Source organism: Sphaeramia orbicularis, chromosome 14 (assembly GCF_902148855.1).
Source record: "Sphaeramia orbicularis chromosome 14, fSphaOr1.1, whole genome shotgun sequence".
Classification (NCBI taxonomy): domain Eukaryota; kingdom Metazoa; phylum Chordata; class Actinopteri; order Kurtiformes; family Apogonidae; genus Sphaeramia; species Sphaeramia orbicularis.
In genome coordinates, this window is record NC_043970.1 from 11,066,530 (window position 1) to 11,094,445 (window position 27,916).

Below are 27,916 nucleotides of genomic sequence, written 5' to 3' on the forward strand. Positions count from 1 at the left end.
GGATGGGACAGACAGATCCACTGCATTTAGACAGACAGAATGAGAGCACAAAAAGCTGGGAACATTCTGCCATCACTAAAATACGTCTTGCCACAGACCAGATGTTATCACAGTGTGGTGGAAGGGCTACAGACGCTGGTTGTCACTGGACTGTATGTGTATCTCTTTTTTATGTCAATGCACACACAACAGGGGGAGGAATCCAACATTTTGCATTTATCAAATCTTTCCTCTGTGGAAATGTCATTAAAAAAAGGTGACGCTGCACGTGGGTAACCTAAACATCTGCTGCACAAAATACATTTTTGTCTCTACCAGAACTATAGTAATGTTAATAGAAAGAAGTTGTATTCTTAAAGTTATATTTCTTCTAAAAGTCAAACTAAAAGTCAGAATCCAAGATCTGGACCCATGTTTACTGGGATGCAAATAAAATATATCACAATTCTATAATATGTGGATTATTTTCCTAATTAAATGTGCACTCTTCTCCTGAATTTACATACTTCAGTACAATATAAAAAAATTAATGGCACATTGTTTGGATTGTGGAAGAGTTAGGGTGTTTTCACACTGGGTATTCAGATCCGTGCCGTACCTGGATATGTTCACACCTTTCCCACAGATGTTGCGTTCACAAGCACGGACTGCAGCCCGTGCCCGAGTACGAGTGGGTGTTACAGGGCCAAAACAGTAGGTGGCGATATGGAAGAAATTCTGTCGCTATCTAACAAATGTGGAAGTCAGAAGAAGACAAACCCTTATGACATCAACCGAGCGACTGCTCTGTTCATTTGTCTACAAAGGTGGCAATACTTTTCTATCTGTTAGCCTGTTTGAGGCAAAGTGAAGAAGAGCGACCTTTGTTGTCCCTGATATATCACTGAGTGGTTTGGTCGATAAGGCAAGTCCATGCCACGTGGATCCGAGGCTTTTTCAAGAGACAACAGGAGTGGCGTCTATGGTCTTGTGGTGATTAAGTCACTTCTGTTGTCAGTGTGGTGATTATGTCACTTCCGGTCTCGGGCACAGATCGCTTTCACACCGCAATGTAGAATGCTGGAGTCCACGCAGTTCGTAGCCAGGACTACTATTCTCAGCTGTACTTGAGTATGGTACTCAAGCACGGAACGTTTGCATTCCCATTGATAGAATTAAGTGGATTTTGGGGCCCAATGTACTCGGATACAGACTCGGGTACACAGTGTGAAAACGCCCTTAGTAGATTATGTAGAAATTATGGCATTTCATACAATATTTTTGCAAGTTTGAGGCTTGTAAACATGAATTATTAAATGTTTCACAAAATACTGAAAAATGTTGAATTACATTTTATTATAATAATAAGAAATGTAAACATGATGAAAAAAAAAAGATTTCTGTTGGTGAAAGAAAATGTCTTAAAAATGTGAGTTAAAAGTAACATGTAGAAATGAGCCAAAGTGGGTCTTTAGGAAATTATCAATGTAGGATTATTTTTATACATGTCCTAAAAATATACAGAAAGTCACGTTACCTTTAGTCCATGTGTGGTTTTGAAAAAGAGAAAAAAAAATCCTATTTAAAGCTAAAGTGATATAAACAAGAAAACAAGCCCCCACCTGGTAAATATCTGATAAGCTGCTACTTCCTGAGTCGCTGGCGATGCTGCATCCTGATTGGCTGGGAGGCACGTGCATCACCTGCTGATGGGTGTGGTCAGTTAGGTGCATCTTATTGAGGTCAGCAGGAAGCTGTTCAGAGAGACAGAGAGATGCAGAAAGATAGAAAACAGAGAGGATATGAGTTTAACGGGAGCAAACACACACAAACACACAAATAACCTTTTCATCAGCCTGAAAGCCACAGCTGGTTTTGTCTGTCATGTTTGGCTTATTAACGTGGCCTGATATGATTTCTGATAGATGAGGCTGGGTTAGAGGTAGAGGCCTGGGTTTATATTACTGGCATAACCTTAACAAAATGATGAAACCACAAATCCTGGCAGTGGCTGTTAACATGTCTGCTACATGTGCACATTGTCCAGACACACACACACACAGCACGAATGAGAAACACAAAGACACTAGAAACACACAAGTTTATTCAAGCCAGCAAAAAGAAAATAACACACACTCTGGCATTTCAGCAAATAAATCAAGCAGGCATCAAAGACATCTATTCATGGAGCTCAGATTGTTTATTTCAGGATAAAAAGGACAATTTGCACTAGAAAAACTGATGGTTGGCAAAAAAAATCTTTCTGTTTCTGGTTTGTTGTCACCTTAGAACACTGCACACTTTTCAATCTGAACTGCAAGAAACCTGAACTAAAAAAACAAACATTTCATTTTTACACACAGCGAAATAGCCATACTGTGGTTGCAACTCAGGCAATCCTGAATCCATGAAACTCTGAGCTTCAGAAACAAAACAGAAGTGGTGGATTAATGTTAGTAGATCAATGTTGGCTTTAAACACCTGCTACCAGAATTACTGCACACACAAACAAGTACAAACACAAGGACTGTTCAGGGCGGGATGTTGAGGATGTTTGCTACAGCTGGATTTATTTACTTCTTCATTTTTTGGGTTAATGTTTGGCTGGTCATTGGAAGTAGTGTCAAGTGCATGTGTAAATGTGTTCCCATATCAATCTAAAAAATAATATAAGCAGAACAAATTCAGACTTTGTGAAAGCTCACATTATTGGTCGATTGTGTTTCATGTGTAGTTGCACTTCTGTAACTTAACGTGTCCCTAAGTTTTCCATTGTAATAAATCCTACCGCCACACTCTCACTTAGATTGTGTTTGAGAAAAATTACTCTAGAGGATTTATGCTATTGCTGACTGAATTTATCTTTGGGATCCTGGTTGTGAGTCAGTTCACATAAAGATCAGATTGAAACAAGTACAGAATACAGAACACATCCAGAGTCAGACTTTGTGGTGATCGTCTTCCATAAGGTAGACATAACATATGGAATTATATCATAACTCATATTACATATAATAATAGCATTGCATATGATATCCTTTACATCTAAAATCATACATATAGTATTTTATTACTTCCACAGGAAAACATAAAACAGAAACACCACTAAACACTCCTGGATTCATTCTGTAGTGAATCAGTACAGAATACAGAATACATTCTCTTGTGAGCTGGAGGCAGAGTACATCTTTAATCAAAAGAATGATTTTATCACTTTCACTCTGATTTATTACTGTAAGTCCTACTAAAGCTGCAAATAACCATATGGTACAAAAAGATTTTTTTTCATCTGATGCTACAGGAATGACATATTCAGCATTGATACATTTAATGATTTGCTGTAAAAGTCAAGCTTTTATATCCACTGTCTATCAAGTTGGACAGGTTCAACATTTTCTGAATTCTAACAGTAAAGAAAGAGCTGTGTGACTGCACTTCTATGACAGATGTATTTCTATAAAGGCTACTTCTGAAGGGCTGATTTTGAACCTAAATATGGACTGTAAGTCAGATTATATCTCCACTTCCTGAAAACATAGAAGGTGCCACCTCTGAACTACGAGCCTTGCATTTTTATGGTTTTAAATATGATGTATAGACTGGATGGCACTTTCAATTTCGTTGCATGTGTTAAAATGACAAATAAAGGTATTCTATTCTATTCTATTCTATTCTTACCAGTTTGGATCTGGGTAGGGTGAGAGAAGATGTCCTCCTGCGACAGTGTGCAAACCTACAGCAAACCTCATCCATCACCGCATCAAACAGGACCGACCATCCCAACACACACATGCATGCATACACGCCTTAACAATCACACCAACAGTTGTAGAGTCAAAGCTGCACCAAGCCGGAGTGAAGCTTGGGAGCTAGCTGAAGCTGCGTTGAACCATGATGCCAACATGCAATATTAAAGACAATGAGTCTGGGGGAGCTGCCCCCTTACAGTACTCGTCTCTAATAGGCCTGTTTGTACTGTGTGCCCCCCATCAGCACTTAACCCACTCGCTGCTCTCAAAACCCACTGGGAAACACAGGACTTGAGGGGTGGAGTCTACAAAGTTCAGTGGCTTGCTCATAATATGGTATATTAAAGGGTAAACACCAATAAGTCTGATAGATTTACTGTGTGTAGAATGGATCTACAAAACATTAGGCATTCTAAACCAATCATCAAGGACACCCAAATGGTAAACACAAGGAAGAAGTTATTATCTCTGATCATCTTGCCTTATTGAACTGAGTAAAAAAGCAAAGCTGAGAGGCGGGGATGCATTTCACTGTGATTACAGAGAGAAGTTGGACTGGGACTATTTAATATCTCTTAACTGAAATATGCGGCATAAAAATCAAGCTACAACTGCGAAACAGACAAACTCAAGAGAATAGACTATATACAAGCTTATACATTCAGGGATTATACATATAGAAACACTAATACAGTGCATCCATTAGGTTGGATTCTTGCAATTTAAGACAACACACCGTGCTCTAGATTTCTATTAATACAACTTTAAATTTAACTCATCAGGACCCAGTGTGACTTTTGTGGCAGTTCTCAAATGTATTTTTCTCTCTATTTAACCTTTCCCAAGTGAATTATCACCATTTATTGTAAGATTATCCTCTGAATTTTGCATTTTTTCCAGTGAAAATAATCTATTTTCCTATATTTAACTGACCATGTGGATGTTCATAAAAGCTCTGAGTAAATTCAAAGGTTATTATATGAAAATAGAAAAAATTGATTAAAAAAAGTGACTTTTTCAGTACAATATAGCATTAACTGAACATAAACCATCATTGAAACCAATCATTGATCCAACACCATGGGTTTTACTGGTGAATCAATGTTGTAGCAGATGACAGTGTTTCCACGGTAACTACGGAGGCTCTGAACATCCAAATGGGTCATATCTGATGACCATGAAAAGATGACAAACTGCATTTTACACCAATTATTTACATGGATTGATAGAATTAGAGGATGAACAGTTTAAATCAGTACATGCTTTTGGTCGACGGTCGATGTTTGGGTCTTTATGGGATAAATACAGTTATCAACTTTACAGTTCCCAACACTAACACTAATGCACAGACAGTATTTAATTGTGTTGGACCCTCGACCATACAACCTTATATTATTGTAGTTTGAAATACCCCTTATATGACCCTGTTTCACTCAAATACAAGTGTTAAAACTTGAAAACAACATATCTGGCTATTTTATATGTAAAACGTACACACATACTTCCTTCACTGGCGTTCTTTCCTGCTTGCACACACATATACAAGTTCTGAAATTACCTCTGAGTTGTGATGTAACCAGTATTTAAGTGAAATCCATTTCCCATTAGGTACGGCAGTGTAGTGCATCACACTCTTCACTTATCGAACAGAAGGCAACACTAAGGTTAGACTGTTGGTGTTATTGACTAGGTCCCACATAAGCTAATAATATCAACTACTACCGATGTCTGCTGTTGACTCTTCAAGTTAGTTTGTTGCTTATAGAGTTGATCTAGGAGCAGACAGACCAACGTGAGTTGGACAGTCACAGTGGCCATCACTGGGAGGGAAGAAAAAGTTTTCTATTGATTTCTTTGCAGTGTGGTGCAGTTATCAGTCAGTGATGATGAAGGTGCCACCCTGCATCCATTTAACATCAGAGTCGACACAGCGACAGGAAACACGCGGCCTGTGGGCCAAAACCTGCCACCACAGATTCCAATCTGGCCCATGGGATGAATTTTCAAAGTCCAAAATTTACACTGAAAACATTAACAGTCAATGGTGTCAAACTAATTTTCGTTCAATTTGATCACAAGTGGGTCAGACTAATAAAATAATAGCAGAGTAGCCTATAAGTAAGGACAACTTGAAATTCTAAATGGCAAAATTTTAACAACATTCTGCCTGTTATTAAATGTTTCCCCCTGTTATCCATAATGCACATATATGATAAGTTGAGACATAATATTGTTTAAATTGGACTTATTTTTCTTAAGACATTTAAGGTTGTTCATGTTATTCATAATCTTTTTTGCAAAAGGAATGTTTCAAAATGTAGACATTTTAACATTTTTATAATTTAATTTTACTTTTTTGCACTAAAAGAAAGAGAAACTTTTTAATCGTCAATATTTATAGGCTATTTTTCTATTATTTTACTGGTTTGGCGTGATTGAGGTCATATTTGGCTGAATGTGGCCCCTGGACTAAATGAGTTTAACATCCCTGTCGTAAAGAAACACAAAACAGGATAGTGAAAGGATAAAATAAAAACATCTTGGTATGACTGACTGGACGGACACCAATAAAAGTAAACTCAAAATCATAGCTGGCAATCATTCTGCTCCTTCTGCAAGTTTTTTTTTTTTTTTTTTTTTTTTTTTTTTTTCCAACTACAAAGCACAACAGAATATACAACAATCAAAGTGAATTTCCGAGTTTGGTCAGAGGCCACGAAAGGGAAAAGAGGGCAAGAACAGAGAGTGAGTAAGCTCATCTATTTGTGGTGGTAAATGTAAGACAGAGAAAAGACTTGGGGGGAGGGGTACATAATTGCGGCAGTCTAGTGGCTCCTATTCACACCTCAGACTTAATCCTGGCCTAATCCCCCCCACCACCACCACTAACACCACTACTCTTTCGCTCTCCCAGCGGGCCAAAAGCCAAGGGGGTGGTGGCGGAGGGGATCTTCCCATTCTCCTCATGCATTAAGGATGAGAGTTAGGAGATTAAATATAAATGTGCATGCTTCCTTTGGCTGTACAAGTCTATCATGTCAACACAGAGGCACAATCTGGAGAGAATCAAGCAAACTGGGAACAATGGATCAAAACAGTCTGATTCTTGCAAGGGAAATTAACACATTATAACAGCAACTACAAAACCTCAGTCTAAGTAAGATGCAGCAATAAAGATAGTGTGGAGTCACAGCTTAGAAAAGCAAATAATTGGTTGATTTTATAAGGAGAATACTTGTATGATGGAACAATATACTGTTAGAGTAATTCAATTTTACTTGATTGTCATAGAAAGAACTAAAGTTAACAATATATTTGCCTTTTAGGGTCAATGTTATTGTAATAGTAAATTATAAGCTGAAAAAGTCTATTTACACATATACACCACACCAGTCATTTCATTTTTTGGCATTGAACATTAGGATATCTGAATAAAGTATACAAGCTTCATAAACAAAAGTTGCACTTGACAAAAATGACACAGAAAATTGAACGACTCATGAAGTGTACAAAGAAATGACTGATGCTGAAAATGATGTGAAAGTAGTAATAGACAAAAGAATGTTAAGTAGCTGGTTAGCCTCAATAGAAGCAATGATTGTGCTACTTATGGAACAGCGAAAAAATTTGAATATTGCTGCATGTCTCCTGTGTTGATCTAAAATGCGCTTCTTTCTTCTTCTTTTTAATAACCGATATGAATTTTAAAGAAGTGTCAACACACAGGAGTTACTGATATCATTCTGTACAATCCATAATTCAATGAAATTTGCTTTAGTCTTAATACAACTGGACTGCACCAAACTAAAAGCCTTAAAAATTGAAACCATCTCATGTTTGATGTTACTGGTCGGTATGTAAAACTCAACTCAAAGCATATATGTATGTGTGTATGTCGCTAGGGCCCTTTCAATCAAAACTACAACAAAAGACACAGAAGATAACATGGTGAAGTGGTGTGGGAGCATGGGAGTTGTTGTTTTCCACATTATGTTTATGACAAATATTTAATTTATGTCAATTCATATGGTTGAAATATCCACAACTACAGTTAAACGTTCATGTTAAGGCATTTAGTCATCAATCAGTATGTTCATAAGCTAAAAACATTTTAAAAGATGCTGTTTAAGAGAGTTTATCAGCTAAGTAAAGACCGCTTCCCTCCTCAAAAAAATGACAAATCTACATTTCTTTTCATCGTCACATCATTGATCATAATAACAGAAAGAAAACCATCAGTCAAAATAAATTAAAGATGACTGTCAAGAACAAAAAACTAATAAATGACACTAAAGTGAAGAATGAAACTGAACAAGACAGTGTAACATCGATAACTTGTAAGTAAATGACTGATATAATATTTGCATGAGTTCACTGACAAATTCAACTGTGTTATGGAGCTTAATGATACTGGTTTAATCATAATAAAAAGGGAAAGTGCCAAAGGTCGAAACTATCTCATGCCTCATTTTTGTTCATGTTCATTCAGTGATCTATCATTTCTTGTCAACTGAAATGCAGTAATTTAGTCAGCACTTTGTACGTTGATAAGAAGCTAAATATGGACACAAAGATGCAGTTTAAGGCTACTCACAGCTAAATAAAGACCGCTTCCCTCCTCCAACAATAGTCCTGTCTGCAGTTTTTGCAGACATTATGCCTGATTTCTCCTTTTGAACCACAGACACAGAAATTCACACAAACCAGACATGGCATATTAGGCCAATACCTTCTTCTGACTTCTATAAAACTCAACGGTTTCACTTATTGGATCCAATTTTAACAATGATATTAACTAGCTGTGGGCCTGAGTGCTCTGCTCCCCTTATTTCCTCAGTGATAAAATGAGCCATGAAGCCCAGACTGGCCATTTGGATATCCAGACAAGAGACCAGCTCTCCCAAAGGCATTTTAGTGCCAGGCTAATCTTTGTTACATTGTAGGTCAAAGCATTTGAAGCCCAAATGGTTTTGGGAAACTCTGAAGACCTTTAATGGATGAGGTCTGGTTTGTCGAGCGTAATAGAATGAAATTGGTTGGTTAAAGATCCCAGAAGACGTCATGCTAGCAAAAACATAACAGAACAAAATAAAACAAAACAAAAAAAAACATATAACTCATTGTGTTCTCCATTAGAGATTGCATGGACCTGAGATTTTACTCCATTGTTGTTAATCAGAGTAAGTCAATACCAAATGAAGGCTGGGTTAATGGAAGTGGAATGGAATAGATATAGATACAAACAAACACAAACAAAGGGAAAAAACAGTGTGATGAATAATAAAAAGCTCTTATGGCTGGGGTAAATAATGAAAGACAATATGATGAGGCTGATGAATCCTGATGAGCATCATAATTACAGTGGGTTCAACAAACAATCAAGCAAACAATGCTGCTGAATATTTAAAGGAAACACTACACTAACCGCTAAAACAAAAGGATAGATCAATAGGATGTATAATTAAAAATATTAATACTATGTTGTTCACATGATGATGTTCATAAGTGGGAAATCTCGTCGTGGATGAGATGCTGACAGTATATTCACATCTTTCTCTAATAATCACAACATATCCTCCTGAGACCCACGAAAGTAAACGTTTTTGGCTTTTTTTTTACATTAAATAACTGTATTGATTGGAAACAGCCTGATCCAACAGCTTTTTCAGTTATATCTTTTTATTTTTCATGGAATGTCTTTTTCAGTGGACAGCATTTTTTATTTATTTATTTATTTTAAGCTGTGAAACTCTTGTCCCCTACAGAGGACAAAAATGCATCGCTGGGTCTCAGGAGGATATGACGATGATATATGAGATGATATAGATGGAAATCCAATGAGAAAATGCTTGGATGAACACTTGGATGGATTAGAGTTGGAACTATCGCTTACTTTTATTGTCAAGTAGTTAATCAACTATTTTCTTTTTTAGTGGATTTTTCTTTCTTTCTTTTTTTTTTTTTTTTTTTTTTTTTTTTTACATATGGTCAGAAAATGGCAAAAAAAAAAAAAAAAAAGACATTCTCAAATGTCCAGGCTGGTCTGCCACCCTGAGTATTCAGTTTACTCTTGCAGAAATGGAAAGATAACAGAAAATTATCAAATTCAACAGTAAAACATGATATTATTGGTGTATCTTTGATGAATGTTTAAAGATTCTGATAATACTGCTGAGGTGAAATCTACAAGGAGAACAAAAATAAAGAAAAAACAAAGTACATTCATTCATAATTTCATGTGAATTCCCACTGAGGGAAAACATGGATAAGCTACGAAGGTTTAAGTAATACCAGTCCAAGTCCTGGTTTTTGGAACATGCTTATCTGGATGTACTGGTTTTATACCAATCTAAATCCTACAGCTGAGTAAATACAGGAAGGGTTAATGCATAGTGAGGTCATGGCTGGGGTACGAGGCATGAACACACTCTGCCTGTAGATGTCAGCAGTCACAAACTGCCTTGATGGGATGTGAGTGTGTGTTGACAACACATCCATGACTCCACAACTCTACACTCTTAACATTACAAAAACGACTTATTTTCGGTGTTCAGTTAATGCAAAACAGCTACAAACAAGGAAGTAAAACAGAAAGTGTGTGTCTCTAGAGTGAAAAGTAAGTGTCCTTGTCTCATTTGCATATATAATTTTAACATGTATGCAACAATGAAGAAAGGGGCATTGTTACATAGAACTGTTAACAGAAGATGGGAGGGGGAAAATTCAATACCAGCATTATGAATTCTTTCATTACTACTAGATTTTGTATAACTGTGTGTCAAAATGGGAACCTTAAGCAGTTAAAATGCGTCATTCAAAACAGCTGTTGCTAAAATATGTTCAGTTATCTCTTGGAGCAGCTTGTTACAGCACAAACTGCACCACAGACTGCTGCAGTTCACCTCAGCACAAAGGAACAATGTGGCTACTGTATCGCTGTACAAATGACTTATTGGTCCTTTCATGTAACACTTAATTTGATGTCTGAATCTGGTTTCTGCTGGTTTGCTCATTTCCCTGCACTCTTTGTTTTGCCATCTCCTTCCTTACACCCCGTCTCACTGCCGGCCTTTAACTGTCTTCTTGCTTATTAATATGTTCCCTGTCTTGCTCTGTCTGACTGTTCACTTCCCCTCATTACTGTCCCTGCTCGGCTCTTTGCTCCTGTGTTCTCTGACTTAGTGTTGGTCACCTCCATTTTCAGTGTCACCCAAGGGGCAACGGCTAGGGCTTCAAATTTAAGTTAATGTGGATGTATCTGAAAGTGTAATATCACTGTCAGCCAAAGGATTCTGGCTCCAAGGGACTTTTTAGACTAAGCACTAAAAATACTGACTCATTTTGTTTCTAGGCATCATTATAGTCTCATTTACTTTATTTGGACCATGTAATAAATGGTCCTTTTGTCAATAATTGCTCCATTTATACAAGTACCAGTCTGCAACCCTTTAACCCCTATCGTATCTGCAGTGAGCGTTCTGTATGTATGATTTATTTTAAATATTCATAAAAATTCAACTGTTTGCTCAATAAGAAAATTTTCAAAACATGCTCAGAGAATAGACCTTGTGCTTTCCATAGACATCTGGGGGTCAAAACACAGAGTGGTGAGTAGTTTTTTTTGTTTTGTTTTGACACTGTTTTCCCTGTCATTTTTTTGTTTTTGTTTTTTTTTGTTTGTTTTTACTATTGTTTACAGTGTTGTCTTTTTTTTTTTTTTTTTTTTTTTTCAGTATTTTTACCCAGTTTTGACCGTGTAACTGTTTTTTGGAGTTCAACTTGGTGCCAAAGAGCAGCTGCTGGACTGATTTAGAAAAAAAGAGCCCCAAAACAGAAACTACTGGGTCAAAATTCAAATACTTGTCGTTCAGTGTGTTAGAGTTGACGGTTCATGTTCAACATCGTAAATCTCTTACTGATATACATTCTGAGTGCCTTATTTAGTTAAACCTGTAAAACTTCAATTCCTCTCTTTGTCTTTTTCTGTCATTCCACCCTGTTTTGACCCTAAAGCACATACTCATAGGAGCTTTTATGACACTTCCACAGCCGCAAATTCCAAGCAGCCCGTTTCATTGAAATAATGTCTCAGGGGTTCAAGGGTCAACTGATATCCCAGGCTCCTGCTCATATGTTCAGTGCTTCTATTCATACAGATACAAATAAACATTGCTGAATTCTCCTGACAGACAACTTTACTGTAGTTCTAGTTAAGAAGCTGCACATCGTACAAGTCAGTTGAGTGACTTTTATATGTAAATATTTAATTCTCAGCCCTGCGATGAACTGGCAACATGTCCAGCTTGTAACCCTCTGTCACTGGTTGGTAGGAGCAATCAGCTCCAGCACCCCCGCAACCTTAAGGATTAAGCAGTTCGGAAAATTAATGACTGGATGTTTTATTCAGTCTACTATTAACTGTAATACCTGGTATACTGTTAACATTATACGGATACATTAGGTAAAGCATTAATTCTGCATTTTGAGTTGATTGTATTAATTTATTTGTTAATTTTGAATGCGTAACTTAACCCTATACCTACAAAAAGAATTGCAAACTTTCAAAACTATCAGGATGTTAATATTAAATACGTGTGACACTGTAGGTTACATTGCACTATATGGTCTGTGGGCTAACATGTTCTTTAAGCAAAGCTCATGCTATTGTGATCAAGTGCAACTATTTGTTTTTCCCATGTCTTGGCAGCATTTAACCTCATATTTCCAAGTTAGTTGAAACATAACCATGGCAAGTTTCACGAATTACCCCTTGGCTTTAATATAACACTTTTTGGTTAGCAGTGTGTATGTGTTGCCAGTTGGTTAGCATTAACTTGGCAAGTTTCAGCTCCAAAAAACCAAGATAGCAATGCCTAAAATGCAAACTCTCAACTTCAAAGCCAATGGGTGACATCACAGCAGTTACATCCACATCTTTCATACCCCATTCTGTCTCACTTTTAAAAATACTCCCACTAAAAAAAAAAAAAAAAACTGGATCAAACCGCTTGTTCTGCTTCTTGCTCCCAGACACAATTCTGCATCAAAGGGAATAAGGAGGAGTGAAATGGCTGCAAGTGGCCTCATCAGACTAGCCAGGTGAGAACATTGACTCTGCTGTCTGAAATGGGACACACACACACATACACACTTGCACAGAAGCTCCAGATTTAGCCCTGTAGCAATGCAGAAAGCTTTGATCAATCAAGCTCAGTGCTGGCTTTGTAATATGGTTAAGACGGGAACACTGTTGGGAAACGCATGCGCATACAGCAGACCTCAGAACACACATAAACATACTGAAACTCAAAACTCAGTCATATACTCCACTGCCACCTATAGCCAGCATACATCTACACGAATACAAATACACAGACAGGGTATAGTATGTGGACTGTGTACAAGCTCCATTCAATAAAACACACAGTGAGCTTACTGAATAGGCTTTGCAAACAGCTATGCTCTGCTCTATTACTGGTGAGCCCACAGACGGCTGCTATGAGATACAGTACAGATTGAATTGAAAATGAGAGACACGGGGAAAGAGAAAGAGATGGGAGACAGCCAGAGCATCTGTGTGAACGAATATAAGGCGACAGTGAGAAGCATATGACTGAGACTGAAATGTGTGTGTATGAGCGACACAGAGCTTACAATAGAGATAGGACTGGTGGAGGTGGAATGAGGATGAAGTGAAAGAGGGCAAGTAGATAAAGATAAAAAGCCTCAAATTTTCTCTTAAGAATCCAATTTTACCTCAGTCTAGAGTAATATATCTCTGTGGGAGAGAGTGTGAGAAAGAGAGAGGGAGAGTCAGAGAGAGTGAGGCCGAGTCCAGCTGGGGAAAAGGGGAGATGTAATGAATTGAAGTTAGAATTGGAGGTGACAACTGCGAAGGCAGACATGCCACAGAGAGAGAGGAACTGAAAGACAGAGTCTGTGAGAAACAGAGAGTGGACAGAGTTAGTTCAGGACCATATGAGCAGCTGATGAGTTAAATACAGCCTAAACTATCTCAAGGTGTATTAGTATCCAAATGTGGCTAAATTTTAATCAAATTCACAGAAAAATCAGCAAAGAAAAATATGAGTTTTGCTTAAAAAAGTCACTACAACAACTATCAAGATTGATGATTGTGATAAATTATTCCAGCTCTAAACTCAAGACAAAAAAAAGGTTCTAAATTTGCAGACAAACAGACTACTCTCTTTCTCCACAGAATATCACAACAGCCTAACATTTTGTGAATCAGACTTCATAAAAGACAGTTCAGCAAAAGAAGAAAAAGTGTAGCAGCTATGTAACATATATATATATATATATATATATATATATATATATATATATATATATGTATTTCATTACAATTCTGTAATATAATAAAATTGCAAGGACACACAGACCTTAAACTTGACTCCTAGTGAAGACATCCCCTCTTTTGTGGAGGAATTCCCCAGGTCTTCTTGACAAGAAATATACAAAGTTTGTGTATCTGGTACACACCATCTTAAAATATCTCAATGAAGCAACACTTTTGAGGAAATAGCTGTAAGCTTTTTTCTTTCAGAGGTTCCTGTTTACAGCAAGATGAACATGACACTGGGGTGTAAAGCAGTAATATTTGCAGTTTTTGTTAAATAATGAGACATAAAATTTATGAAAAATTTAATTTCTCCAGCACCTTAAGTCCTAAATGTATTGGAAGAAAAAACTAAAAACTGAGCACTGAAAACTGAGATAAATTAAAAGTACTTTTTACCCCCATATGGTAGGGACTTTGCATAGCAACACATTACCTAAAAACTCTTTGAGGCACGTTTTAATCTCACTGAGGGTAAAAACTTCCTCCTGTGATTTTGGCAGGCACTGGTTCGCAGAGGTACGAAGTTCAACAGCCAATGGTTGGCAAAATTTTTAGCCTGGAGTATCTTTGCCTGGCAGGCTCCTTCAGTGGATAAACAGCCATTAGTTGGCAGTTGCCCGCTCTATGCAGTGCCAGCATTGTGACAGACAGGATGCTGAATGGCACTGTCGCTGGTTCTGCCAAAGGCCGCTGACTTTTGCCCCAGTTGTCTGGGAGTGATGAGGCAGGAAGAGAGCTCAGGGTGAACAGGAGAGAAAGATAAACAAGGATAAACACAAACTGAAGACAGGAGGTGCAGTTGCAATGTGCAATTCATTTTTTTGGCCTCATTTCAGGTTTAATGAATCATGCACATATTCGCAAATCCAGAACACATTACTGTATTACCAAATATCAGGATTAAGCATTGGACAATGGGCCAAGCACTTTGTGTTTGTGTTGAGCTTTTGTATACGTCAGAGTGTTATTGCTTGGAAATTAAACAGAGATTGTGAAGTGGGTTCACCCCGAAGCACAACTACAGCATCATTACTTATTCAGCAATACTACTGTTTTACTGCAACTGAGACTTAATGGGTATTTCCCCAGAAAATAATGACAATTTTAAAGGGTCAGTGTGTGACATTTAGTGAAGGGGTGAGGCAGCAAGACTGCAACCAAAGTCAATGGTACTGTGGAAACATGGTGGTGCAACGTGGTGGAAACCAGGGCCCCTCTGTACACAGCTCATTCAATGCCAATGAAAACAGCAGTTCACAGTTTTCTGTGACTTACACATCGGTGAAAACCTAATTAGGAGGATTATACTTCATTTCTGTAAATAAATCTTAATCCTCAAAAATGAGGTAACAACAAACAGGTATAACAAAGTAAAAGTTTGGTTTACAAAACCCAGAGTCAAGGCCAGAGCCAAGTCTTAAAGACTTTAACAAGTTGCTGGTCTGGGTTGCCAAATGCATGTACTCTCCTGTGCAAGGGTGATATGACCAAAATCCAAATTCTCTGTATATGTAATTTTATATCATGGTACTTATTGCAATAAAGTAATTGAATTAATAAACAAATTTGTAAGTGGACATAATTATAGCATATATCTTCCAATCCTTCTACATGGTCCTTGTTTTGTTATAGCTGGTACGATTCCTTCTCTTTTTTGGAATCACCCATTCTGTGTCATGTTTACTCTCCTCCACCTTTGTGCGATTTTTATGCAAATGCCATCTTATGACACACTGGTATTAGCTACTGTTTGATTCATAGTACAGTTTTGCTAAACTACACAGAGCTCATTCACTGCACATTTATTAAAAATGTGAATCTCAGGGCTTCATATCAATCTATCCACTTCAAAAATTACTTGTGTGAGGGAGTCAAGATGTACTCTAAGTCTGTCTTGGCTGTGTCAAGTCTAAAATTACCAGATTAGTGGCCAGAGCTGGAAAAGAAATATTTAATCATGTTTCAAATATGAAAGGAAACATATTACAGAGGTTTCAGAATAAACTCTACCAGTCTGAATTTCTTTCTGAGTAATGGCTTTAAATTGCTGTGTTCATTCATCCTACATAGTCTTAACCATTAGTTCGGTCTTCTGGCGGCTTACACTGTGAAGAAGCTAATTACCAAGGGTCAGCACCCTGCAGAGTCAAGTATTCTCCTCTGGAGGACTGGACGCATTAGCAACAAGGCTTAGCTGGCATCAACAGAGAGAGTTTGTGTACATGTGTGGCAGCAGGTAGGTGACTGTAGTTACTGCCAAAACAGAAGTGGATGCGTCTGAAATGAATATTCAGCCTGTCACAGCCTGTCTGCCCTCTGCTAGCTCCAACACATGGTGAAGGACTTTTCATGACAAAAACGAAGACTGTCTGATTTAAATCTGCTTGTGACACAAAATAGGGTGTCCACAAAGTCTCTTTACAATTTAAAACATTTATTACAGAAGCAATTGATGAGATATGTTAATCAGATTTGTTCCATGTACTCAGTGTTTATGAGAGTTGGAGCGGTTGGTGTGGCATCATCCATTTTTCTTCAGTGAGAGATCAATTACTGCAAATGTTTACTTTGACCTTTTGACTGAATATGTGGCACCACAACTGGTTGACCTTCAACCAACCATCATTTTCCAGGTAGATGGTGCACCACCACAATGGGGACTTTTCATTTTGTAATAATTTACACAGATTTGTCTATTCATTGGCTTTTGTAATAAATTTGTTAAATTGTAAAGAGACATTATGGACACTCTGTATATCTGGTGAGGGATAGTTCTGTAAAATATCAAATAAATGCATATTTTTCTAATAGAAAAGGTGGTAAAAGTTTGTAAGGGTGCACCTTTCTGATGGTCGTTACATTTTCTGAGGTGGGTTACCAAGAGAGATTTATCACCTTGTTTTCATCTCCCATGCTCATTTATCTTTTGTTTTCACACACCCATTTCTTGTACAACCTCTTTTTTTCTGTTTCCCAGCACTGGAAAAAGAGCAGGAATATAAACTAAGTGGCAGAACGAAAATGGATGCACATGTTGGTTTGGTAGGTGATTTGAATACATTTGTGTGAATCGATGATACCATGGGTCTCTGGTGCCACTGGCTATGTTACTGTGACTTTTTGATGCATTTTTTAATGAATTATGTATTTGTTGGGTATGCTGGACAATATTCTGCAGCTTGGCACAGCACTTTTAAGTCATGCAGATGCATAATTAAATACACTGTATAAAATAAGGGGACGTAGCCACTGCATTTTGGCTGACCAGAAATGATGATATTTGGATGAGAGGGTATTTGGTTGCACTCACCCAAGTAACAGTACCACTAAACTTGGCCACAGCATCACCACAGTCATTCCAATCACATATAACAAATACAGTTGTATTTGCAGTGACAGTAACAGTGATAGTAACAGTCAACACATATTGTAAACATGCCAATTACTAGAGTAACTGCTTCTATCATTAGATATTGTTAAACTAACAGGCTGGGCATTGTAAATACAATTAGGTAAACTTCACAATAATTGCTTCATTAAAACCTTTAATGGTCTTGTTAGTGTAACTTCTACAGCAGTGGGGCAGTCTGTCAGGAAAAATATGTTGTGTAAGCACTGAATGTCCAACTGAACAGGTGAGGAGACTGCCAATCAAAGTTCAATCATTAGACATCAACACTATCTATTAGCATTCAAATATATTAAACAGAGCAATAATTTACCAAAGGACCGCCACTGCACTTATGAGAAAGTCCAAGCAGCAATACACTATAAAAACAATTCTGCTTTTGCTTCAGTTCCAAGCCACAGTTGCCCCTGAAAAACACAATAAACAACACCATCTGTTTGTACCTATTGTAAAATGATCTATTTGAAAGGTTTCATGTGTCTTTTTTTCTTTTTTTGCAAACTTGGGGGCAATTCTAAATAGAGATTTGATTTATGTTCTCTATCACCTTTTTTGTTTTCTTGTGTGTGTTTGTGAGTATCTGTGTTACAGGAAGCTGCGAGGCGTCTCTGTCTGGACCCTCATAAGCCATGGCCAGGTCTGCCGGATACAGGAAGAGGAAGACAAAACACTTAACTACAGCACTGACACAAATACTGTACATGCACATGCACATGCACACGCACACGCACAAGTACATGTATGTGCACAGACATGTAGACACATACACCTTACTACCTCCTGGCTCCCCTCTGTTAACAGATGCTTCCTGTCCTGCAGCGCTGTGCACATTACTTCACACATAAAAACACACACTGTTGGGTCCTGGCACCCCTAAAGGTTGACCCAGAGGCAAGCTGGAGGGGCAGCCGCACCCTCTGCTTCTCTTATGGTGTTTTTGTTAATGTTGGATGCTTTTCCACTCACCTCAGTCCAGACAGACTTGAGAAAAAAAACCCTGAACAGGAAATTAACTTTGTTCTCCCACCAACTGTTGCCAATGCTGGACTCCAAAGTTTATCAGAAATGCTATTCTTTTACCTGAGAAATACTAGTCAAAGGTAGTCAAAGCAAGTACACTCAAAAAAAGATTCTTGGCTCTAATAAACATGAAGTAATATTTCAAAGTAAAATGTAACTGAAATATATGAAATTTAAAGTTTATTTATCCGAAAAAGTCAAACATAATGTGAATACACTTAGTATAAAGTGAATCTAAACAAATAAAGTGAACTTTATTTACTAGATCACATAAAAAGGCTGAGCGTCACAGTCAAACACAGTTTATGTAAAAGTTTGCATTAACTAAAGCAAATCTGACTGAAGGTATTTAATTTATTCATATTGACTCAATATAATAAAAAAAACATTGTATTAAATGCAACTCTTTATATTAAACTTATGTAATAAAATTACATGGAAAATTTACATGTAATTAAAATACATAAAGTCAACATTTTTGGCTGAATTATTTTTTTGAGTGTACTAGATAACACCTGGTATGTATATTATAGTACATATACTGTGTATAGCATACCTGGAAAAAAGTCTTTTCAGTTAGCTATGGTTGGCTGTTACAATCCTGCCTGCTTTGTTTCCCTTTACTGTGAATGTCCTGAATATGTGAGTGTGATACTCTACAGATATGCATTTGTGTTTAATCCTTTACCAACCGCTTCCATGGAATGCTTAGGGCTATAGTAAAAATGTAATATTAAAACGCATGAATTAGACCTCAGCTGAAAGAGAAAATATTCTAGAGGTTGAATTTAGCATGTAGCCAAAACAAAATAAATCTGAGGTTAAAAGGAGTTTAATGTGTTTATGAATATTCAATTAGAAAATATGAATAATGAAAAGTGGTAGTAACAATATCTGAACCTACTAATGAACCTAACCAAAACTGAATTAACCAAAAGTTATTATTTTCTGGATCAAATTGGAACTGTAAGTCTTGACATTTGCAAACTATGATACCAACCATTTAGTGGTACTTCAATGACAAGTGAATTTTCTATAAACATCCTTATTCTTGTTCCTTAGTGCCTTCTGGTCCTCTACATTGCCAACAGTGTGTAACACTAGCTACCGTAATAAAACTTTAGAAATGTAACTTCACCATCATAATACAAGGAACAAGGGAGTACTCTCCACTGTGTAATTCAAGTCAGAAACAAGCAGTTTCAATGCTTCAAATTCAGGAGACAAAGCTACATTTTTCCTAAACTCCTTTGTTTTCACACCCTCTTGTCTTTCTCACGAATCCACCAACAGCCAATGAGCAATCAACCCCTCCACTCCATCTTGTATTTATAAATGCCCTTGAAAATTATCCAGTAAAGGCTCTAAAGGTTGTGCAGGCGGAGCAGAGGAGGGGATGAGGATCAATAGCAGTGAGATAATGGGAGCAAGCAAATTCGGGGGGTGGGGGCCACTCGTGGTTGAAATATCAGCACTGGGATGTGTGTATGCATGTGGGTGTATGTATGAGTGGGGGAAGCGGTTCTGGACTGAGAGTATCATGATGGGTGGAGCCTGCATATATAAAGTGAGGAGGAGTGACTCATATGTGTGTGTGCATTACGCTCTAACAATTAGAAGACCAGTCTCCAGGGTTGTGTGTGTATTAGGGTGTTTGTAGCTGTGTGTCTATGCACTCGAGGGTGTCAGGCTGTATGTACATGAGGGTTATAACACTGAGGGTCACAGCTATGTACAGACAATAAGTGTGTGTTGGTATACATAGGCACAAGTGTAACTTCTGAATGAGCAGCCTCACTTTCAGTCCATTTAGCCCAATAATGTTGACCAGCTCAGATGTGATAATGCACACAGAGCCTGAGTGGGCTTTTCACTTGAAAATTTCAGCCCATCATAGCTTAATGGACAGTAATTACACCATTTAGGACACAACACTGGCCCTTTAATGCCCCTCTGCCCATTCAGACAATCAAAACAGTTGAGGGGAACAAGACTTACTGTGCTTTTGAGCTACTTCTAGATCAAAAAGGTGAAGTGGGGTGGGTACTACACAAGCAAGTTCTTCATATATTGGTGTATATTGGTGGTCCAATTTTGTCTTGGGTATTTTACACATTAAAAAATGGATTACAATTACCAAGAAATATGAGCATGTTTTGATTTTCTAAGAGGCTTTATAAAGGTCCTTTTTTTTTACTCCCAAGGTTGGTTTCTGAATACTAGTATTTGAATGGTGGTGAGTAAGATGAAAAGAAACGTAAAGAGGTGCATCACCTATCCGCTGTGAACGCTGAAGGAAAAATTAAAGACTCAACAGCCACTAAGAAGGTACCTGAGCAAAAAAATGGCTGTACATCTGCTTTCCGGAACAAAGATAGAATATGTATAAAAGGGAAGCAGTGCTGACATACCAAGAAACAGCTGCTTTTGTATAAGGTATAAAAAATATATCAAAATCACAATACCAACTGTAATGTTCCTCTTAAATCACACTCTCTGGATAAATGGTTTCCACAAACTCAAGACCCAAAAGAGAAAAGCAGTATCTCATAAGAACCTAGAACCTCTGTATCATCTTCATTATCACTATTTCCATAACAATTTCATATGAATTTGACCTGAAATAGGTGAGAAAACTGATTGATTGAAGATTCCTCCACCACATAAATGTGTAGACCAAAGACTACATAATTATTTCTCACCTTTTTTATTTAGAACCGCATAAAAAAAACAACAAAACTGACTTTTTCATTTTCTAGAACATGACTAAATACACTTGACGCAACCTCAATTTTCCCATTTTGGTTTAAGCTTTAGATATATAAGGAGGAAATGCACTTAATAACAAGGAAATGCACTTAATAATAACTAAAAACATATGCCGAACATGTGGTATTGTTTATAGGCGCATCCATCGAGAATTTACTGTGTTCTGGTGTTTGTGCTACAACTTTTTTAGAAGAGGATTTTCAGTATAAGACCTAGAAATGCATATAAGAGTGAAGTAATAGCTTGTGTGTTCTTAAAGTTTTTAATGTTTTATTATGAAGAACTGAATTTACAACTTATAAGAGGTGAGGCGAGCATGGCCTGGCTTGGCCTGGGCCTAATGCAACCCACATCGATCTTTATCACCCCTACTTCCTGTGTATATGATATCCTAAACCTCCCTCAGCGTGCTAAAAGCCCTCTCCATTCACCCTCTCGCTCTAATTCTCACTCTCTCTGTTTTCGCTCTTGCTCTCTCACTCATTCGCTCTCGCTGGTCATCTCTCCATCCTCTCTGGGTTTTTTTTCCTCTTCTGGACACAATCATCCTCCTCATCTGTGTGGACTCAAAGGCCACATTACCTTGACACACTGTGTGAGTTCTGTCAGCCCCGTCAATCAGTCTGAGGTCGCAGTAAATCTGGCAAGGCCGACCCAAAGAGGCTCTGCCATTACATCACCTGCAAAAGGTCATCCTCCTCCTAAGAGCATAAAAATGGTTCTGTCAACATATTCAAGTAGCAGGGGAGCTGAGCTGTAAAGATCTAATTCTCTTTTAATAGTGCCCGCAGTTTCATCCCACTGATCTGATGATGCAGAGGATTATAAAGGGTGTTTTATGATTGACAACTACTCTTACAAAAGCCTGTTGAAACCCAGCAATTCTGAATAAACCAAATATTATCAAGATGCTGAGACAGCCATTTGTTTTTAATCTCTGTGACCCACTGTGTCGGCTAGAAAATCTGTGTCAAGATGGGGTGGAAACAACATGCTGAAACTAGTTTATTCAATACTCAAGATATGTAGATGGTTGGTGGCACCAAAGCCATAAGGTTCATTTAACTACTCTGTCAAAAGTCTGAAATAAAAAAGCACTGTAGCATAAAATTACATTTCCACTTCCTAGAGCCAACAGACTATAATGATAGTGTCTAATGTCAGTTTTAGTAATTTATCATCTTAAATAGGCCTTTACCATTGTTGAGTACTATCTATGATGAAAAATGTGTTAAGGAAGCAAAATAGGTGGTATAATTCACGCCTCGTCTTCTACGTTTTCCCACATTTGTTGCAGAGGATTTAACACTTGCTAAGGACTACTGAAGATTTTTGAATTGCTAGTTTGAAGAATAGAATTTGTGTCTTTGGTTGTGGGGATCTTGGATTTTTGGAGCCAAAAGAGACGATATTTGGACAAAAGAGTGCAGTTGGTGAAGAGTAGTAGGTCACTGGGTGAGGTAATGCTATTGCAAACTACCGGCTGTAAACTTCATGAAGTATGTACAGAACATCATTTGATGGTCTTGTTAGTGTAACACACTAACTACAACTACAGTAGTGTTGTCTGTGAGAGAAAAATAATCTGTTTAATTCATTAAATGATAGCTCCAAAACTCTAACTTGACAGGAACTTGGAAACCTGGAACTGTTAAGTATGTGAAAGTGTTTTTACCCAGTAGGAACCACATAGAACAAGACATATCGTCAACAGGACCATATGTCCTTAATAAGTGACACTCCTTCACTATGTCTGTACTAAAACTCATTTTGGTAATTACTTCTGACGTTATCTTTATCTGACATTTGACGTGTCCCTTCTTGAAAAAAAGCGTAGTGTTGCAAGGCGTTCTGTTCCTAATCAGACTCCTCCTTGCTCAGTCTGGGCATGAAGCCACCACTCTGAGCAGAGGGTCAATAGACTATACTGACGAATAATTAATCTCTTCATTCCACTCAGTAGAGGTTCAGCAGTTTAATGTAGCTATCTATTCCATCTGATATGATGAATGGTAGGATTCTAACTTGAGTTTCAATCACATAGTTTTTTGTTTTTTTTTTTTTTTTTAAACAGTAGAAACTATATTATAAAAGTGGGTAATAATGGTGCATTCAATTCAAATTATTCAAAGCATTTTTAAATGTTAGAAGCTAATTCACTTCTGCTGTTACCTGATTTTAAACCGTATTTTCTGTTGTTTAGGGACGCACTGCTTGACTGGCTGCTGATTCAGATATGCCAGATGCTTTGTCTGTCTACCTGTTCATCTGTCTGCTAACCTATCGCCTGCCCTGGCACCGAATCCATCAGCCTCGCTGTAGCTCCTCCCTACCAATGATGGCCATAGCTCCATTACTATTCAAAGCTGCACGGGTCTGCTATAAAGTGATTACGCCAATGTTCACTAGGGTTCACTGATTGCAGAGGGAAGGAAAGGCAGTAGCCGAGGTCAGCCCTGAGTTTAGACTTGCTGTATTCTGGGGCAGAAGTATGAGACCTGAAGGGGAAGCAGGAGGAAGACTCACATTATACTTACAAGACCACCTTTGTTGATCTCACACTTCAGCTGCATTGCAAGACACCCTAAAATAATTTAAGCATGCTTGCAAATGTACAGCACTGGTAATGGGGAACTACTGTTTTATACACAGCTCAAAGAGACCACTGGTTTTACTATTTATTGGTATGTGTTTACTGTAAAAAAAACAAAACAAAACAAAACAAAACAAAAAACTACTAAGACTTCTCAAAAGTAATTTGTCATTTAGAAGATTTATTTGCTGAAATTGAGAACTGCTCAAAATTTTAAAATTCAGTGTTTTCAGACAATAATGCAAATAAACTGTTTATATTTATTTGGAAGTTAGCATTTAATGGAATAATGATGCATGGGATGTATAGAAATGTATGTTCTCCACCAGTTTTTCACATTGCTGTTGGGTGCAAATATGCAACAGCTCAGCTTTGTTTCATTTTGAACACACTGAAAAAGTTTTCAGTGGAGTTCAGATCTGGAAATTCAGAGTGGTTATTTAATTGTTCCAGAGTTGTATAAGTGAAGAATTACTTATAATGATGTAGTTTCAGTTTTAAGAGAGAAAAGGTTGTGATTCAAAAGACCTGAAAGGATCTAAAATGTATATTTTTACAGGTTTGTATAACAACAAAACTTGAAAACTTAACTTTGCAGCGCATATTTGGTCAATAACATGGAAACCAAAGTTTAAATTCAATCTTAAGCCAACTTTCACACTGGCAACCTGCTCAGAAAATAGTGAAAAGGAAATATAAGGCATCTGGAAGGGTGCCACTTAGTGCCGAAACGGAGAGCAAAAGGTTAGATATATGAGGATGCAGATGGTTTTGGAGGGAGTTGGTGTGATTTATTAGACAGGAAGCAGCAGATGAGTGAGGATACAGCCCAGCAGGGCAGCAACAACAGCGGCATCAGCCTGGCAACAACAACAACAGGCCCCCATTATTGATGTTTAAATAATAGATGGGGTGAGAGAGAGAGAGAGAGAGAGAGAACAAGTAGTGAAAGATGGAAGACGCCCATGCTAAAAACAGCTGAGAAAGGAAGAAAGGCAGGGAAGAAAAAAGTTGGAGGCAGAAACAGCAGGGAGTCTTTCAGTAAAAAGAAAAGAGAAAGAAGAGAGCATAAATACACCACAAATCTGACAGAGAGGAAGGACAGAAGAAACGGAAGAGGAGAGGTTTCAGAGAGCATTTTGACAAGTCTTCCTGTAGAAGGGGGTGGACTGAGGTTGTGTTCCAAAGGGACACAGGGGATGGGATTTAAACGAACAGTTCACCCATAATCACAATAAAACAGCTAGGTATAAGACTTTAAAAGTGTCTCAGAGCCAGTATCTGGAGACTTTTCAGAAGAGGACTCTAGTCCAGGTAGATGTCCATTTTTAATCCTATGTTTTTTACTGGAGATGTAAATAAATCTAGCCTTCATAAGTGGTCTCTCCTTTCAAAAAAAAAAAAAAAAGCCCCGCTTGCCCCACAGAGCAGCTCCGCTGGCCTACATTTCACCATCTTGTCATCTGATGCCAAATTTCCAGCCACAGTCAATATTCCAATACTGATTCATGGCCTTAAAGTAAAAAAAAAAAAAAAAAAAAAAAAAATGGTATGCTATGCGGTAGGAGCTGCAGCAGAAGAGACATAAAAAACAAAAGTCTCTGAATGGCAAAACAAACTGTTTATTTACCATAGCAGGTTTTGCCTACAGGGTTATTTTCTAGTTTTGTAGTAAACATGGTTGTAGAAACGACTGTAAAAGTGTGTTGGCAGCTGCTGATTCCCTGCAGAGAAATAAAGCTAAGTGAGTCATATGAATCATACAATGGTCTGCTTAGTACTTTTTTGTCATCTGGTTTCTTGGATATCTTAGTTTTTAGTCTAAAAATGCCGTTTGGTTAATTAATCATCTAAATGGTGGGAAAATTAAGTAAATGCAAAGCAGCCCCTGGTTTGTCAAGTCTGGCGAATCGTTCAACATGGTTATTGCTGTGAAGAATATCTCCAAATGCCAGCCAGTACCGGCCGGCCAAAACTTTCAAAAAAGACCGACTTCTAGAGAAAATAATTGGCTGCTATTCTGAGGAAGCACTCAATGATGAAATTGTGAAAACCTCTTGTGGTACAAAAAAAAAAAAGAAAAAATCACTGCTTCAGAAGGTTTCTCTTACTCGCTGATGCATTTTGTCCTTCCGTCTGTCTCCTTCTCTCTGTCTTTTATTTTTGTCTTTCTCTTTTCTTAAACATGAAATCCAGCTCCTAAAGTTTACTCTTCATCTTTCCCTTATGAGACTCGACTTAGTGACAGAACAAAATCATCCATTTGCAGACGACCACTGGTCTCTCCTCCCCCTTCCTCCCCTTTCCTCTAACCCAGCTGTAGCGTTTTTGATTGCTACACTGTACCTCCACACAGAACACACATCACCTAATGGGAAGAAAAGGGAAACTTAATTAACCTTTGCAAAAGGCAGGCTCATCACAGACGCAGACCAATTAACTATGGACTTCAAACGGGCCACGCTGGATGAAACCACAGTGTCTCTAGATCAAGGATAAATTATCCAGACTCAAGTAGTCTAAATGTACTGATATGAAAACACAGATACACTGTTATCCACTATTGCCACTGGTTTTAATGACAGTACAGGAACAATAACTAAACCATTTGACTGCACAAAAAAAGGAAAAAAATGCAAAGTTATAGAGTACTGTACAATGGACTGAACTGAAGAGACTGGATTTAAAATAACTACAGACTCTATAAAGAAGTGAAATAGTCACCAAGATAGCTGTTTTGAAGCCTAAGTCAAGTACCTCTCAGTCACAGTCTTGATATTTTTAAACCAAAGGTGATTACATTGGGGGAAAAAGGTTGGACTTGGGGAAGAGCAAAGGCTAAAACTTACCAAGCTTACGCTAACTGACTAAAAACTAGTTAATTTTCTAAATGTTGACACAAACAGTTGTGTTGTGTACAACTGAAACCATAATTTCACGTTTATTTTAATGTAAAAACGGAAGAACAAGGGTGTTGGGTGACACTCAGTGCTGCCAAATAATTTCAGCTATTAGCTAAATGCAAACACACGCAGTAAGAAAGTGTTGAAACTTCCCAAGCTCCCATTCCCAAGACACTGACCACACTGCTAACTAAGAAATATTATGTTAAACACTGACCAGTAATTGCAGTTATTTGCTAAATATCAGCAGATAAAGCCTAATTAGCAAGGCAAATTAATGCTAACATGCTAAATTATGAAAAGACATCAGGTATTGTAATTGAGTAATGGCAAATTTCCTGAAACATTTGATTGCCTTCTTAGTGGAACCTCTTCAATACGTCTAGGATAGAGCTGTCTCTGAAGAAAGAACATCTTTTTATATTATTTGACTTATTACTGCAAGAGAAAATAATCTAGAAGCCATCAACAGTATTTAATTTAAAGGTACTTCTACAGTGGCTTCATTCTTTCTAGTGAAGACCATCAAAGCAAAATAACAGAAAAAAAGCTATAAATGCAAAGTAGGTCGTGCTACATTTTACTTGAAGATTCACTGTAATATTTAGTGACATCTAGCACTTAAGTTACAGACTGCAACCAACTGAACATACCCCACCTTCCTCTGTGGCTTGGAAGTCGCTGCTTTGGGCTTTCTGGTGCCATTTACTCCCCATCCAAACATAGTTGGTGACAGTAATAACAGTAATAAGATCTCACCCACTACATTTTACATTCCATGTCTATAACTACATTCCTGTAAATCTTACAAACTGGACCTTTAAGGTAAGTCAATCATTGGGCCAAAACAGCAAAAAATGAATGCCTACGAAGAATTAACTGGATCGATGTGGTTTTCAGCAGTGACGTGAGACTATGCAATAAGTGAGTGACCTATTCATAATGTGGATCACACAGGGGATGAAGAGCAATAAAAGACAAGTAATAAGGTATTTAAGGCTACATTGTCTAACTGCGTGTGGTGGAGATCGAATGTGTTATCTTAGACAGAACATCTTCTCTCTTTATCCCCTTTCATCTCCTGGGACCTCATTATTACTTATCCAAGTGAAGACGCACGCACGCTTGCAC

At 37.7% G+C, this 27,916-nt stretch overlaps 1 protein-coding gene across 3 annotated transcripts in view; it reads right to left on the minus strand.

Annotated features, from left to right (window-relative positions):
• rapgef6 (Rap guanine nucleotide exchange factor (GEF) 6) overlaps nt 1-27,916 on the minus strand; it is a 132,855-nt gene that overhangs the window by 78,301 nt on the left and 26,638 nt on the right. For all 3 annotated transcript variants that reach the window (XM_030153332.1, XM_030153334.1, XM_030153333.1), the window contains exon 3: nt 1,602-1,733. In XM_030153332.1, the coding sequence (XP_030009192.1) occupies nt 1,602-1,733 (132 nt within the window). The remainder of the gene's footprint in view (nt 1-1,601; nt 1,734-27,916) is intronic.